At 46.8% G+C, this 16,052-nt stretch overlaps 1 protein-coding gene across 6 annotated transcripts in view; it reads left to right on the forward strand.

Annotated features, from left to right (window-relative positions):
• HSPA12A (heat shock protein family A (Hsp70) member 12A) overlaps window positions 1-16,052 on the forward strand; it is a 139,132-nt gene that overhangs the window by 13,737 nt on the left and 109,343 nt on the right. For all 6 annotated transcript variants that reach the window (XM_081074992.1, XM_081074988.1, XM_081074994.1 and 3 more), the window contains exon 2: window positions 337-424. In XM_081074992.1, coding sequence (XP_080931118.1) covers window positions 337-424 — 88 coding nt within the window. The remainder of the gene's footprint in view (window positions 1-336; window positions 425-16,052) is intronic.

Here is a 16,052-nt window from a genome sequence, read left to right on the forward strand (position 1 = left end):
GCAGTTCCTTACCTTTACACAGCGCTTTCCAGTTTTCATGGTATTTCCATCTATCTTTTCCCCCTTCACTTGAAATAGTGAGGCATTACCTCTGTCTTACAGATGAAAACGTCTAAGACTTAGGGCACCCTCCACCCCTGCCCCCACCCTCGCCCAGCCCAGGGCCATACAGAAGTAGGTGGTAGGTGCAGAGGCTCCTCAGGGACCCTCTGCCGCTCACACAAACCTTACCTTGTACCCCATGCTGCCTTTTCAGCTGTCAAGCAGCAGGATTTGAGAGCAGCATGGAAACACAAAGTGACATTTTCACTGTGAAACTCTTTCCCACCCCTACAGATGGAGAGTGTTGGCGTGTACGGATTCTGTGGGTGTACAGCAAAGAACAAAATGAAGTGTGATTCAAGGCGGGAAGTAACTGCTTCAGGTAGGAAATGAGCTAATCTGTGTACATATCAAACCAGCCCCTGAAATGGTTACCCTAGAAATTCATTCCTTTGGAGAGGAACTCGGTACCTTAAAAATGGGTACTCTTAAGTACTCGTAAGATACTGGCTAAACTGCTGCAAAACATCAGCTTGTTCAGAATGCCAACAAATGGTGAGAGGTGTGAATGAAAGGGTATTTCAGAGGCACTGGAATCAGAAAACAAATCGTTTCCTGCCCACCCAAAACTCAGAATGGTCGCTGTCCACGCTCACAGGTGTGGCTTGTAGAGGGGACCTGGCATGGTCTAGCCTACTGGGCGGCTTGTCTCCCTGCTCTGCTCTGCTGGCCCCGGGGGCTTGTATCTGTCCGGGCCCACACTAAAGCAGGAAGAGGTGGTCTCTGTGCTCCTCTGGGCTTGTTTATGCCTTAACACGTCTCTCCTCTCAGAGGACTGGTCCTCTTCTTCCTTTTTCCCCAGCGCCTCCCTCCAATTCTGGAGAAAACAAGCGGACTATTCATGTAAAAAGAGAAAGAGTGAGCCGGGAAGGGGGGAGATGCCACCGACAAACTCCATTGAAAGCCACTGGCTGTTCATTTACATTCACACTTTTAAAAAATGTTAACTAATGATGTTAAATGGTTTGCCAAAGGTCCTGGCAGGTCAGTTGTAGAAGTGTCATTTCTGCCTAATTAGGGCTCTTGTGGCTGCCCGGGGCCTCCCAGTGCAACTGGTGACAAGCCGAGAGCTGACAGCTTCAATTGGTGCCAATAGGGAGGTTGGAGCGGTCATGTTTTCCACCTCAGCCAGGTGTTTGCTGAATGGGGGAGGGGACCTGGTGAGAGCTGAGTGCTTCTATGATCCTTTTTCTTTCACTGCTCCCTTTGCCTGTCTTGTCCTGTGTCAAGGTCAAGAATGGGCTTTGCTAAATCAGCAATTTGGGTTATCTCTGGGAGGTCATTAGCAATCCCCAGCCCAGACATTTCAAGTGGTCTCAGACCCCAGATGGCTAGATTTTTTTTTTCTTCCTAAAAATCAGAGAGTAGGAAAAGAAAAGGAAAGTTTTAGGTGAAAAACAATAGTAGGAAGAAAACAAAACAAAACAAAAAAGTTCCCCAGAAAACTCTGCATAGCCACCAAAGCGTTAAATTTCTGAAGAGACGTCCATAATAAAATTGCTTGAAGAGAAAACAGCTACAGCATCCTGATTGGTGCTTTAAACATTTTAAAGAAGAAAAGACAATAATGAAAAATCCTAGTGTTCAACTGGCAGTGGAGTACCTGTCACATAGTGGGTGCTCACTAAATAATTTACTGTTTGGTTTGATTTTTTTCAGGAGAAAAATTATTGTCTGAGAAACAAAGAGTGACTGATGGCGATCCCGCTACGTCTCATGCTAGCTTTAATTGTTTCCACAATGCTTGTTGAATTTCTCAGTTGACCATAAAACACATGCTAACTTAGAGTACCACATGATGGGTTGATATGATTAGCTTGTTTTCTGTTTTGATTTTTTGTACTTTTCTTTGTTTCTGGTTTTTTTTTTTTTTGAACAACTTAAATTAAGCAAAATACCACTGGTGCTCAGCAGTCCTAATTACAATGCAAAAATGATAGGTCGTCTGTGTCCAGAATTTGGTGTTGACATACTGGCAGGTCCTGGAGGGGTAACAGCACTCCCTGTGTGTGCCTGAATTGAACACCAGCACTTGAGCACACACAAACACACATATGTGTACCGAGCGCGTTAGTGGGTCTGTTAGACACGGAACAACAGCATTAACACATGGGTGCTTGGGGGCAATGCTGTGTTAAAAGGAAAAGGTGAACTGAAAAAGTAATGTTTGTTTTATGAAAATCTAAGATCAGACCCAAAGGTTATAGTTCTGGGAGAGGAGAAGGGAGATTAAAGTGATGGGTGTCTGTCTGAAACTAAGTTTTTGGCTTCATTTTCCTCTGCTGCCTCTGTTTTCTCTAATATGGGACAATGAACATTGGGCCAGAAAAATAGACTGTTCATATGTGTTGATTTTATCAAAAGAGTATTGTGAAGATTAAATAAGACAATGTATATCACCCTGAGACAATACCTGGCACCTATCAGGTGCCCAGTGGCAGTGAATTCTCTTCCTGTTGTCCAGAGTCCTTCCTGGTTGGAGAGCACAGGCTATTCTGTGGTGTCAGGTTATTTTCTCAACACCCAGGACATTTTATGAACAAAGAATTAATAGACTTGGCTAATAGGCTGACCTCATGAATGATAAGTGAATAGATGACTCTAGATTTATTCAAACAGTTTAGTTCCCTGGTCGCAAACTTTTCCCTCCAGGGGACTCCTTTGTCACTAAATTCCCTTAAAAGATGCACTTTGCATTTTTGTCCCTCCCTTTCATGCCACAGCGCAAGTTCTTTTTCCTTTTCTTCAGTGACCTTCTTTGTTTACTCATACTGCTGTTTTCCGGGGAGGTGATTTCGCTTCCAGTCCCAGCACTGACCCGCCCTTGGCTCTGCCTCGTACATCCGCTCCTTGCCCAGTCCTGATTTGCAGAGCTGCCACTGTTGTGTGTATACTTGGGGGGTGAATAATTGCTGTCTGACTCTCACGCATGCTAAGAAATGGCCACCTATGACCCTCCTTGTGCTTAGGGAGATGCGTATTTAAAAATCATTCCAGAAGATAATAGTGGTAAGGAAAACCTGCAGCAACTAAACCAGCCTAGAAAAAGAAGCCAATTAGTTATTAAAACTCAAATAAACAACTTTCGAAGACTTGCGAATGGAGGAAAGAACGTGTGTATGACCATAGGTCCTGTTTTGTGGCATTAATATTCTGCAGTGACATTTGTGATAAATATAGTGACCCTGGAAGGGTGAAATTATGTTCGGTTGGATGTTACCTAAACCTTTTTGAAAGGCAAACCTGATTTTGTTTTTCTATTGTTTAAGGCTTTTCAGCGGTTCTTTCAGATCTGGCTATGGCTTCGCTTTGACCTTGAACCCTTGCTCTGGTTATGCTGATCCGCTGACACTTCTCTGTATATGTCAGGATGTTGCATGCTTCAGGGCCTTTGAACAAACTCTTTTTTATCCTTGCAATGCCTTTTCTCCCTATTGTTCTTCTTACAAACACCTATTTACTATGCCACCTCCTCCCCAAAGCTTCTCCTGACACCCCCAAGTTAGGTTGACCTTTCTCGCTTTTGTGCCCCCACCACAGAATCTCACGTTCTTCTCAGTAACAATAATAATTGTAATAGTAAAATTTCCCTCTTATTGAGTGCCTTCTGGTGCCAGTAAGTGTAAGTGCTTTTACTTGTTATCATTTAATCCTTGCCACCCCAGGAAGAAGTCGCCGTTGTAGATAACCCACTTTTACCACGAGGACACTGCGGCTCAGGTTGGCGTGTTTAAGGTCACACAGTTTGAAAGCGGCGGAGTGGGATCTGAGCCCAGCCAGCATGGCTCCAGTATACATATTAACCACGCTCAATCCATAACCATCAAACTATGCTGCCTTTCAGACACACATATAATAAAATAATAGGAATGATATGTCTGAGAAAAGGGCTGCAAGGGAAATAGGGCAAAGTCAAGGGCAAGTTGACTTCACAAATGCATCCCATGAGGTCCTGTGAATTTTAAAAGATGAGCCACAAATGTGGCTCTCGACCTCCTAGTAGCAGAAGACAGACGCATGGTCAACTACAAGTAGGCAGGAGGAGAAGGGTGGGAGAGGGAAGCAGGTCCCAGCTTGACCTCCACTGGCCCCCATGTGGGATTTAGAGGTGTCTTGGGGAAGGAAATGAGTTGGGCTTTCCAGGAATCTGTTCTCATAAGGGACCAAGTCACCTCCCAGGAAATCCCAAGAGAGTCCAGAGTGAAGCTTTGTTTGCAGGAGAAGGTAATTTTGAGTACTTCATGATGTCCTGTCACTCAGTCTGGCCTCATCTGCCTATGACTAACTGGGGCGTGAGCAAGCCACGACCACAGCTCCACGCTCCCCCACTGGCCTCCCGACTCTGAGAGCATGGTGGGAGCCGGGCCCGCTCCTCAGGCTGTTGACGTGGGCAGTAGCTCCAGTGAGGTGATGGCAGCAGCAGCAGAGGCGGTGAGCCCCGCGCTGGCAGCGTGGGTGGCACTTGCATGATGGTGGTGGCACCAGCACTGGCGGCGCCTGTACCAGCGGGAGGTGGCACCATACCTTTGAAAGGGACACAGCAGCATTGCAGCGGCTGTGGGGGCCAGTCAGCTTGAGTGAGTGTGGGAGGCAGGTGGCTGGAGGGAGCCCAGAGTCGGCTCTGCCTGCCGTGGTGAAAGCCCTGCAGGTGGCCCTGGGTGTCCAAAGCCTGGACCATGGGAGGCAGCGGAGAGACTCATCCACGGAGATATTTGAGTCTCCCCGTGAGGAAGACTTCTTCAGTAGCTGGTGGGAGTTGGAGCCAAAGAAATGCTCTTTATGCTGTTAAAATGACCCCGTGTTTTCCCCTTGGGGTAGAGTGACCCATGAAAAGATGAGTGACATGAAATTTAGAGCATTTCTGAGATTAGAACCAACCAGCTGGTTAAGAGAAGCTTACTCAGTTTTTCCTAGTGTGGGCCGTTGAGGACACATTCATCCACGCATTCATTTGTTCAGTTATTCCCTCAACAAACATCAGCGGAATCTTTTTTGGAGTCTGAAGTCAGATGACCGGGATCTGAATCTGGCTCTGCCACTTGCTAGTCTGTGATCTTGAGACAGTGACGTGCTATCTCTAATGCCCAGGCTCCCTGCCTGTAATATGAAATGTGAAGGATACGAAAGTATCCACCCCTCGAGATGTCCGGAGAATCAAATGCATGTGAAGTGTTCAGCACAATGCCTGGCACAATTAAACACCCGATAAATGTGAGCTCTGATTAAACGTGAGATGTACAAAGATTCCCATCATCCCCCACTGAGTAAAGTAGCGTTTGTCCATATACTGAAGTGCTACCTGGCTAATGTCCAGAAGCTAACTGGGGCTGTGGTTTGGTATAGAGATTGCGGATGATTTCATTTACTTACTTTTCTTATCTGCCTCTTAGGATTTTCCCAGAGTTCATGAGCTGTTTATGAGATTTTAAAACGGAAGGGAAAGAAATCCCATCCGAGCAGCTCTGTGGTGCTTTAATCTGCGCCACGGCACCTCTGTACCCCACGTGCTTGAACAGTCCCCGTGGAGGGAGGTGCAGGGGCCCCTTACTGCGTCTGCTGGCAGTGCTGCTTCTCAGAAAGCGCTTGCCGAGGCTGTCAGCTTGTAGTTTTTCACAGTTACGGTTCAATCATCTGTTCGTCCAGCCAGTGTTTATTAAGCGCCTCCTGTATGCCAGGCACCACGAGAAGTTCTGGAGAGCCACCAAGGTCCCTTCACGGGGCTAGAAGTTTCGTGAGGTCCTCAGGCTGTAACCCAATCATTAAATAAATACGACATTACGAACAGGGGATGCTGTGAAGTCTGTGAGAGTACACTGTAAAGACATTGGGCCAGGGAGACAGGGAGAGCATCGCAGGGCGGCGGCAGTTACGCTGAGACGTGAAGAGTGTGGAGGAGTTATTGGGGGGATTAGAAAAGGGGTGAGCTCTCCCGACAGAGGAGCAGAGCCTGCTTCGGGGCCACAAAGAGCATCCAATTTCCTTTCCACGTGTGAGCCCTTAAAATATTGAAGATGGCTTCTTCCCTGGAGTCGTTCTGTTTTACTCCCACTCTCTTCAGCTTTCCTTCCTAGGATGTGATTTGCAGTCTTTTGTCATTCGGAGATCCAGTTTGTTGACAACCCCCTTTTTAAATAACAACTTTATTGAGCTATTCACGTACCATACAATTCACTCATTTAAAGTGTATAATTCAATGATTTTTAGTGTGTCACAGAGTTGTGCAACCATCACCAAATCAATTTTAGGACATTTTCATCACCCCAAAAGGAAAGTCCCAGACCCATTAGCAGTCACTCTCCGTTTCCCCCCAAAAGCCCAGCCCTGGGAAACGACAAGTTGCTTTCTGTCACTATAGAGTTGCCTATTCTGGACATTCCGTAAAAATGGACTCGTGTAGCATTTGGTCTGTTGTCACGGCTTCTTCATTTAGTGGGATGTCTTTAAGGTTCGCCTGTGTCTCAGCAGCGTCTGTATGGCACTTCTTTTTATTGCTAAATAATATTCCATTGTGTGGATAGATCACGTTTTGTGTATTCATTAGACAGTTGATGGACAGTTGGGTGGTTTCCACTTATTGGCTATTATGAATCATGTTGATGTGAACATTCATGTACAAGTTTATGTGCAGACGCATATTTTCACTTCTCTTGAGTATATTCCTAGGAAGGGAATTGCTGGGTCATATATGTGTATATGGTAACTCTGCGTTTAACCTTTGGAGGAATTGCCAGCCTGTTTTGCAAAGCGGCTGCACCATTTTATAGGCCAGCTAGCCGTGTAGGAGGGTTCTGATTCCTCCACATCCTTGCCAACACTTGTTATGGTCTGTCATTTTTATTATAGTCAGCCTCGTGGGTGTGAAGTGCTCTCTCACTGCGTTTTGATTTGCTTTTCACTGATGCCTCATGACGTGAGATCTGCTCAGGTGCTTCTTGGCTATTTGTGTATCTTCTTGGGAGAAATGTCTATACGGGTCCTTTGCCCATTTTTCAATTGGGTTATGTCTTTTTATTATTGATTTGTAAGAGTTCTTTATATATTCTACATACAACTTCTTTATCAGATATACACGTACAACTTGCAAATATTTTCTCCCATTTTGTGGGTTGTATTTTCAGTTTCTTAATAGTGTCCTTTGAAGCACAAAAGTGCTTTACCAGGTGGATGATGGGCCTTTGGGGCAGAAAGGATGGCCAGAGCAGAATCTTGGAGCTGGGAAAGTACAAGTGAGTTTGGAAACAGTGAATATCAAAGATGGGTAGAATATAGACTTGGACACAGGGCTGGGGCTGCCCAAGGAGGAGCTGTCTGTGCAGAAGAAAAGTCAGGGGTCCCTGGTTCAGGGGAACCCTTTCTATACGTCTGTCCCAGAGAGAATGGAGCCAAAGTAACGAGTCAGCTGTGAGCATGGTAACTACCAGAGAGACAGGAAGCAAGAGACAGCAGGCAGTGTGGGCTGGTGTACCCCAGGAGGGGTTGCCAGCAGGTGTGACTAGGTCGGCTCCAGGAGGCACTGGGCGGCATAGTGTGGGTATGTCCCTCCACCATTTGGCATCGATTATTTTCCTTTGTTTTTAATTTCTATCTTACCGAGGCACATGTTGCTCTTCATACTGATTGAATGGAACCGTGATTTATGGATCACGTACCGCTACGTTCCTTGTTCTAACATTTCTTGTCTCTGGGACATCAGGCCATTATGTCCATGTGTTTTGGGGACATGCTGTGGCATTCGCTCTGGTGGAGGCAGTGTATGGAGGTGCGTCTGTGTCCCCCTTCCCTGCGTCACTGCAGTCACGCTTGGTGTCAAGCAGCTGGGCAGAGTCAAGAAGCAGAAGTGACTTGTACTTCCCCCAAGGGGTAGGACTGGCTTTGGGGCCAACCCTGCGCTGAGGCCGACACCTCAAGGGGCCAAGAGAGACAGCAAGGCTCAGGCTCCAGATTGGCATGGAGTCGTATGCCAAGCTGAGGAGGTTAGACTTTATTCTGTGGTCTAACCATCCCAGCTTTTAAGAAGAGAACTGATGGGGTCAGGTTTTTACCTATTTGGAGAAACCCAGCAGCAGTGCGTGGCAAGGGCAAGGGTAAGACGGGGCAGGGACATCAGACAGGGAGCCCACACAGTGGCCCAGGTGAGAGGCCACGAGGTCCTGGCCCAGGGCAGAGCCCTGGAGAGGAAGAGGAAGCTGGAGATGGAAACGTCATTGTGGAGGTCAGGTCGAGAGGAATCAGTGCCTCATTGGACGTGGTGTGAGCTCCAGGATGGTGGTCAGGTGTGTGACCTGGCAACCGAATCTGTGCTGCTCCCGCGTGAAAAGCAGCGAGATGACCTGACACCATCTTCATATTCTGCAGGTTATTTCAAGTGCCCCACATTTTGGAGGCTGAAGTATTCTTGGGGGCGGGGGGTAAGGACAAACCTGAAATATTCAAACAATGGTCTTGATTCTCCCCTTCTCCTCATTCTGTCAGCGTCCTGACGGATTAGTAGGAGTGGTGGAGCACAGAGGAATCTTGAACAGAATTGTTATGTGTAGGTATGAGGATGCCGCACCCCCCAGTGGATTTGGTCTCCCAGAGCTGTGGAAGCAGTGAATAGATGACCCACCTGTCCCTGAACTTGATGGGACTGGAGTGTCTCAGCTAAGATGTCTCAGCAGATGGCTGGTTGGGGGTTAGCACTTGGCACACTAAGCCAGCACCTTCTTTCCTATTGTCTCTGTAACTCCATTGTTTTCAGCAAGCTGGTGGACTTTGTAGCCAGGGTTTATTCCCTACAGACAAAGCCTCTATTAGAAAAATTGAAGTCTCAGAAGCTTCTAGAGAGCTGGGGAAAAATCACCACCCACCAGCAGTGGAAGTTTCAATTCCAGATCCCTAGGCAAAAATGGCAGATGGTGTTTCTCCCTTTATTAGTTTTAAATATATGTGTATGTGTATATGTATATATATGAAATAAACAGAGGGAATGGCCTCCAGTAGTTGTGTATTCCTGCCTGACTCTGGAATACAGTTTTGAGCGAGCAATGCAGATGATTCTGGCAAACTGTAGATTTCATTTCCAACATTCAAAGGTACAGTTGATATATATAAGGGAGGAAAAATATTAAATGTGGATGTTCTGACTTGAATTGCTGAAATAGTATTTCCTTTCTGCTTTCTTCAGGTGACTGGGTGTTTTCCCCTGTCATTGACCAGTTTGGGAATTGTTTTAAAACAGTCCAAGGATTGCTTTCCCCACCAGAAGAATAAGCTCAATTGCAATAAAATAGCTGAGCAAATGGGTAGTTGGAAGCATTTCGTAATCTTTGGTATCTAAAGGAGTCTTTTACTCCATGGACCAAAAATCTGTTGAGGATGCGAGGCAACCTTAAATGTGGTATTTCTCATTTGAAAGATTTATATCACCCTGAAAAGAAGGAAAACCCTTTTTTTAAAAAAAACAACACGTGAGCGGCAGATTTTCCTGGAGCCCGTGGCCATGCAGGCCGTTTGAATGATACTTCAGAGCTGTCTCATAGGAGCAAGACGCTCCCTTCGTACTCGCTCCTTCAGTGACATGATTTGGGTGCTGTGAAGCTGGGGTTGGCGCTATTGAAAACTCTGTGGCCTCTGAGAAAAGGTCAGAGGGCATGGCTCAGACTTCAGTCTGGAGCATCATTTGGTCAGGTACATGGCCAACGTTCTCCGCTCTGTGTGCGAGGCTGCCCAAGACCCGGCCAGGTGTCCCCTGCCTCTGGAGATGCCAGCTGGGCAGGGAGAACAGTGCTTTCAGGGATGTGTACAGTCAGTCATTCCTCTGTCAGGGGCCACATGATACAAATGTTTTAGAAAGAACTGGTGTTGGAGCTGGGCAGAGCTTCAGGGACCACCCAGGCAGGGTAAACCAATGGTGTTCAGCACGAGGGCCATGCAGTCAGATGGCAGTCGAGTTTTGGATGTGCTACTCACTAACTCTGCAACAGCACACGGGTTACTTAACTGCTCAAAGCCTCCGTGTCCTCTTCCATAAAATGAAGAACTAATATCCACCCGCGAGGACAGTTAAGAGGCTTGACCGAGATGATGTAAAGAGCTCAGCACAGTGCCTGGCACACAATAAATACCCCATCAGTGTTTGTTAATATGAATAGCGCAATGTCTTCATCCTGGGGTGTGGAAAGTGGACAGTCAGAACAGAAACACAAATTCTGCAGATCACAATTTTGTCTGATAATTGCACTGCTTAGGAGTGCAGTCCTTCCAACAACAAACGTTCTGGTTTTGAGCCTCGTCCACAGGAGACGGCATAGAGCAGGCAGAATGCACTGAAGAGTTAGCGTTTATAACTCAGCTTTAGGTGCATGTCTGGAGTGAGCAGCCCAAAGGAAAATGGCCGAGTCCTGACCCTGCCCACGTTGTCTCGTTATGTCAGACAGAGAAGCTCCAGGTTTTACAGGTCAGCAAAAAATTTGGCTGGAGTTCAGTACAAAGTCAAATGGTGGGGGGAAGTCATCTTTGTGTGCAGTTGGGTCTAGACAGCAACTGTGGCCTTTACTTTCTGAGATATGTCACAGGTAAAGTAAAGATAGGGGAAATACTAGGAGGCAAGGCTCCATGCCACGTGGATAAAAGGGAGGGTCCCCTGTGTAGACTCTCACCAACAGGTGGCTTCCTCCTATTTTGGGGGAACTCCACTTACATGTTAGATCTTTTCATGTGTGCCCATATCTCTCTTTTCTGTCTTTTCCAATATTTCCCCCCTCTGTGCTTTTGTCTGAATATTTATATTGACATATCTTCACATTCACTGATCTCTTCTGGGGGTCTAATCTGCCATTAAAACCATCTAGTGACTTCGTAATTTTACTTATTGCATTTTTCAGCTCTACAATTTCCTCTTAACTCTTTTTAAAAATAGATTTTAATTCTGTGGTAAAATTCTCCATCGTTTCATCTGTTTGCTCCATCTTTCCCTCTGTGTTATTGAACATACCTGTTATAGCTATTTTAAAGTTCTTGTCTGCTAATTCCAGGGTCTGGATTACCTGAGGGTCTGCCTCTGCTGTCTTTTTTTTCCCCTTTGGATTTTGCTCACTTGGTTCTATCAATTGACATGTCTAGTAATTTTCAATTGAGTGTCAGACATTATGTATGAAGAAGGGAAGACGCTCAGGATGGGCCCGTTTGTGGCAGAGGAAGTGGGAGCTGGTCGCTGTAATCCTATCAGGGACTAAGCTCTGTTTCCCTTCCGGTAGATCAGTCCTATAGGTACTCCAGCTGAACCCAGGTGTTCACCAGGGCCCCTCTTCTCTGGCAGGGCCTTGACTTTAATCTTGATTTTCTTAGCATTCCAAGATTGTTGGAAACTCCACACTGTTTTCCAAAAGTTTCCCACTTACGTTTCCAGCCTCCTCCTGTGCTGCATAGTTTTAGAATTTGTCAAATGTCTCAAGAGGGAAAGTGGGAAGTATATTGGACTAACTTACCTATATTTCCTTTTCAGAGGGATCCTAGCCCCCACAACCCCCCCAATTCATTCTCGTCCCTCCATTCCCATGAGACTGCCTGAAGCTCTGCTTGTTCCTTTGCTTCTTTGTAGCCCTTCACTGCCTGGGTCCTTCACTGGACCCTCAGCCTCTTGTTTCATGCCCAGAATCAGCAAATTCCCTGCAGTATTTTCTGTCCCCTCAAGTCCTGGTTGTCTCAGCATTCTCTAATGACTTCATATAGAGGTTTTTTTGTATTTAATCTGAGCCTTCCTTGCATGTCCCAGTGGTAGAGATGGTTTGCCATAGCCACTCCCTCGTACACAGAAGCAGAGGCTGCTCCTTTCTGTTCTTGGTGCTAGAAGACATAGCCAGTTTTCCTGATGGTTGTGTGGGTCCTATTCTCTTACTAAGGCGAGGGGCAAATATACAACCTGTGTTTATGTCACAGGCGTAGGACCTAAGGGAAAAAGATTACTTTTCCCATGAATATAGTGACAAGCCTTCTCTCTCTCCCATTCAAACTCTGGTTTTATTCCAGAAGGCAAGTGACTAGATTGGGAGGGAGCAGTCACACTGCATTCTGACCTGGCCTGCCTACATAAGGATGACTGCTGATCAATGGCTCCCATCTAGGGAGGGTCACCAGGACGGTGTAGTGAATGGAAAGCAGGCCCCAACCACAGAAACGTGTTTCTCACAGTTCTGGTGGCTGGAAGTCAGGGCTCAGCTTGGTCGAATTCTGGTGAGACTCCCGCTCCGGGTTGCAGACCGCTGCCTTCTCACTGTGTCCTCACGTGGTGGGAGGAGAGAGAGCTCTGGTGTCTTCATTCGCTTACAAGGGCACCGATCTGGTCCTGGAAGCTCCACCCTCATGACTCCTCCCAAAGGCCCCGCCTCTAAATACCCTCCCATTGGAGGTTAGGGTTTCAGCGTGTGGGTTTTTGGGAGCACAAACCTTCAGTGGGTAGCAGCTGCCTTGGGCAGAGAGCGGAGCAGGCACACACATGGCCGCTGCATTTTACCAGGTGTATTAGTTTTCTATGGCTGCTGTAACAAATTACCACGTACTGGGTGCTTGAAGCAACAGAAACTTAATCTCTCCCAGTTCTGGTGGCCAGAAGTTCAAAATCAAGGTGTGGGCAGGGCCACTGTTCCCCTGGGGCTCCAGGAAGAATCCTTCCTGCCTCTCCGGCTTCCTGTGGCTCCAGGCATTCTTTGGCGGGAGTCAGCATCACTCCAAGCTCTACCTCCATCTTCACTCATCTTCTCCTCTGTGTCTGTACTGTGTTTCCCCCAAAACAAGACCGGGTCTTATATTCAGGTTTGCTCCAAAAGACGCATTAGGGCTTATGTGCAGGGGAAGTCCTCCTGAGAAATCATGCTAGGGCTTATGTTCCGGTTAGGGCTTATTTTCGGGGCAACACGGTATGTCTCTAGTACAGTGTCTCTCATAAAGACATTAGTTGTTGGATTTAGGACCCATCTGGATAATCCAGGATGATCTCACCTCAAGATCCTTAACTTCATTACATCTGCAAAGACACTGTCTAAATATGATAATGCTGAGCGGTTCCAGGGATTTGATGTTGACGTATCTTTTGGGGGATCACCCTTCAACCCACAACACCGGCCTTCCCCATCTGACTTGTGCTACTGGGGTATTGGGATGGAGCAGAGCCAGCTTTCCGGAAGGCCGCCCTTAGTTCTGTGAGCAAGCACCTGTTGGCGTACCTGCTCTTACCAGATAGCGGTCCTTACGTTGGGGTAGTAGAAGGGGTACTCATTGTACTTTGACAAAATGATGAACATTCTGGCCTTTAGCAAACTGTGCATCGTCTGTGAGTCCCTGTCTTGCATCTCTAAAACGAAGCGGTGAGACTACACAATGTCTACGAGAGTTTCTACCTCTAGAATCCCGTTACGCTGTAACTAATGCCAGGGTGAGGTGGCTAGCTCTCTGGAACTGTGTGCCCACCATTTCTGGCCCATGACACGCTTGCTGGCAACGGGGGGATGGGAGGGGTTGTCAAGCTCAGAGCCACAGACATCTTCAAGCTCTCTAGGCCACCCAGCGTTTTCATCTGCTGCTGCCTTTAGTTGATCACAAAGAGATGGCCCAAGGATAATGGTTTGCGTCTCTCATGTAGGACCCGAGGCCCATAGCCTGGGCTGGGCGCCGTCCTTGTTGGTCTGATGTGGCATTTAAGCTCGGGCGTCTTGGGTTAGCTCAGATTTCCAGCCAAGCGATTCTTGAATCTATTCATGCGACAGAGTGGAACAGTGACACCATGACACCTTTTCTAATTGTGTTTTAATTGAAAAGGATTGATTTGATTATAGAAGCCTGCACCGTAGTTGAAGGGCTTGTTAAAACATGTATTAAATCCAAAAGGTTGCAATGTTTGGCTGTGTAATTATGTAAACAGTCACATAAATGGAGCAGTTTACAGTCAGCAGGAATGCTTTTTCAGTAGCATGGTAGCAAACCCGCGTCGTTGATCATGACAGGTGAATTTATTTTCTCAAGGACAAATGCAAGTTGGTGTCCTCCCTGATATCAGCTGGGCCAACTTTTTCATTTTCTCTTCTTGTGTACATTTTCCCTTGAAATTCGTTGTGATTTTAAGTAATGTTTCTGTGTCCTCAGGTGTGCCTGAATTTCCCATCATTGTTAAGGAAAATCAAATGTGCAGCATCCCTACAATGTTTCGATATCTCAGCAGCACAAATGATCCAGGCCTTAAAAAAGCAATCCTCAGCTGCAGTTTTAAAATAGGACTAGAACCACCTTAAAAGTCCCTGCAGTTTTAATGAAAGTGTCCATTAAATTTACCGAGGATAAAGGAGCAATTTACCTCAAAACGCACTTTCTGAGCCTCCCCCAGGGACCTACCATGCTCACCTATCTTTTTTGAACTTCAAAACAAATGAAACATTGATGAGCGTTGTCGTTGGAACATGACTTCTTCTTGTCCACCACTTGCTCAACGTGGGCCCCTTGGAAGGTAGCAGGCCACACAATCACGATTTCTTCACAGCCCCAAGAAAATAGAAGGCGCAATTGGGCTGGCGAATTATGTGCTCCCAGTGGTTTTGAAGGGAAGCATTTACTGAGGGAGAAAATTGTTTTAATCTTATAACAACCAAGGAGGAGAGTTTGTAAAACACAGAACTCCTACGCATGAACTTGATTTTGTTGCGTAGGAACACACGGGAACATTTCTTCCCACAAACGCGCCTGATGCCTCAGCTGAGGGATTCAGTTGAGGGCCTGGGCAGGGGTAGGAGGGTCTGGGGGGTTGGTTCAAGAAGAGGAAGTGCGCGCGCATGTGCTCGTGTGCGTGTGCGTGTGTGTGTGTGTGTTGGGGGGGATGAAGGTAGTGAGGCCACCAAAGTTGCTGGGAATCCCAGGGATTCGGAGAGGACACATCCAGTGCAGGAGGAAGGTTTTCTAGCCCCCTCTGGAAATGTAGGACCTGCAGGACACCCCGAGCTTTGCTGTCCCAAGGTCCTGCTCATCGAGTCAAGGATGGCAGAGGCTGGTGCCCAAGGCTGACTTTAATAACTTCCTGCAAACCCAGCCTCAGTCCTTACCAGTGGTGTCCCTGGCCGAACTCAATACAGTGAGTGTCTTCTGAGTTTAGCATCCAGAGCAGCCCACATCACCAAACAGACAAGTCAGTACATGCAAATCTTCAGGAAACCAGTCCTAGAAATGGGTGGAAGAAAGCAAGAATAATAAGTGGTTTAGAAGAGAAATGCATGCTTCTTATTTCTGGAGGGAAGGCGAAGGAAAGGAGGGAGGGAGGAAAACTGGCTGTATATGAGTACACAGGTCCCTCTCTGTGCAGCAAATACTCAGCCAGGTGTGGCCAGAGCCCGTGACAACTGCTGGGAGAGGGAGGAGGAGCTGCTGAAGGTGCTTGATGTTTTTCTGGATTTGAATCTTTTACCAAGGGACTTAATAACGGCGTACTTCTGTCATTTTTGAAAAGAGGTGAGGGGAAGACTTTAAACAGAAATGTTCAGATTTGGAGGAGAAAATGACAAGTGACCTGTTTGCATGAAGCAGATTATGAATGAACCATGATAACACAGCGAAAGAAGACGAGAAGGGAAAACTTGTTATTTATACCCACTGTCCAGCTCACTTCCTTTTGTCTCCCTTAAGAGAATGCAGTCTGCACAAAGATGGGTCTTGTTCAGAAGGGAAACAGCTAGTTTCTGGAAATACAGTCCACATTCCTATCATTTCCTAGGGACACAGAACATATTATCTAAGAAGGGCTCTTCCGCAGCAGGGAGAGTGCATATCCCAGTAACAAAAGGCGCCACACGGAATCCCTAGGCAGAGGGCATTCCCCTGGAACCTTTGATTTAAAGGGAAGGGTGATTAAACTGTTGGTGATGGGTTTTGTGCTTTGTGAAAAAGGCCTGATTCATCTGTGTTAGTGCATGTGGGCATGAGAGGCTGACACA

This window comes from Rhinolophus hipposideros (assembly GCF_964194185.1).
Source record: "Rhinolophus hipposideros genome assembly, chromosome: 15".
Taxonomy (NCBI): Eukaryota; Metazoa; Chordata; class Mammalia; order Chiroptera; family Rhinolophidae; genus Rhinolophus; species Rhinolophus hipposideros.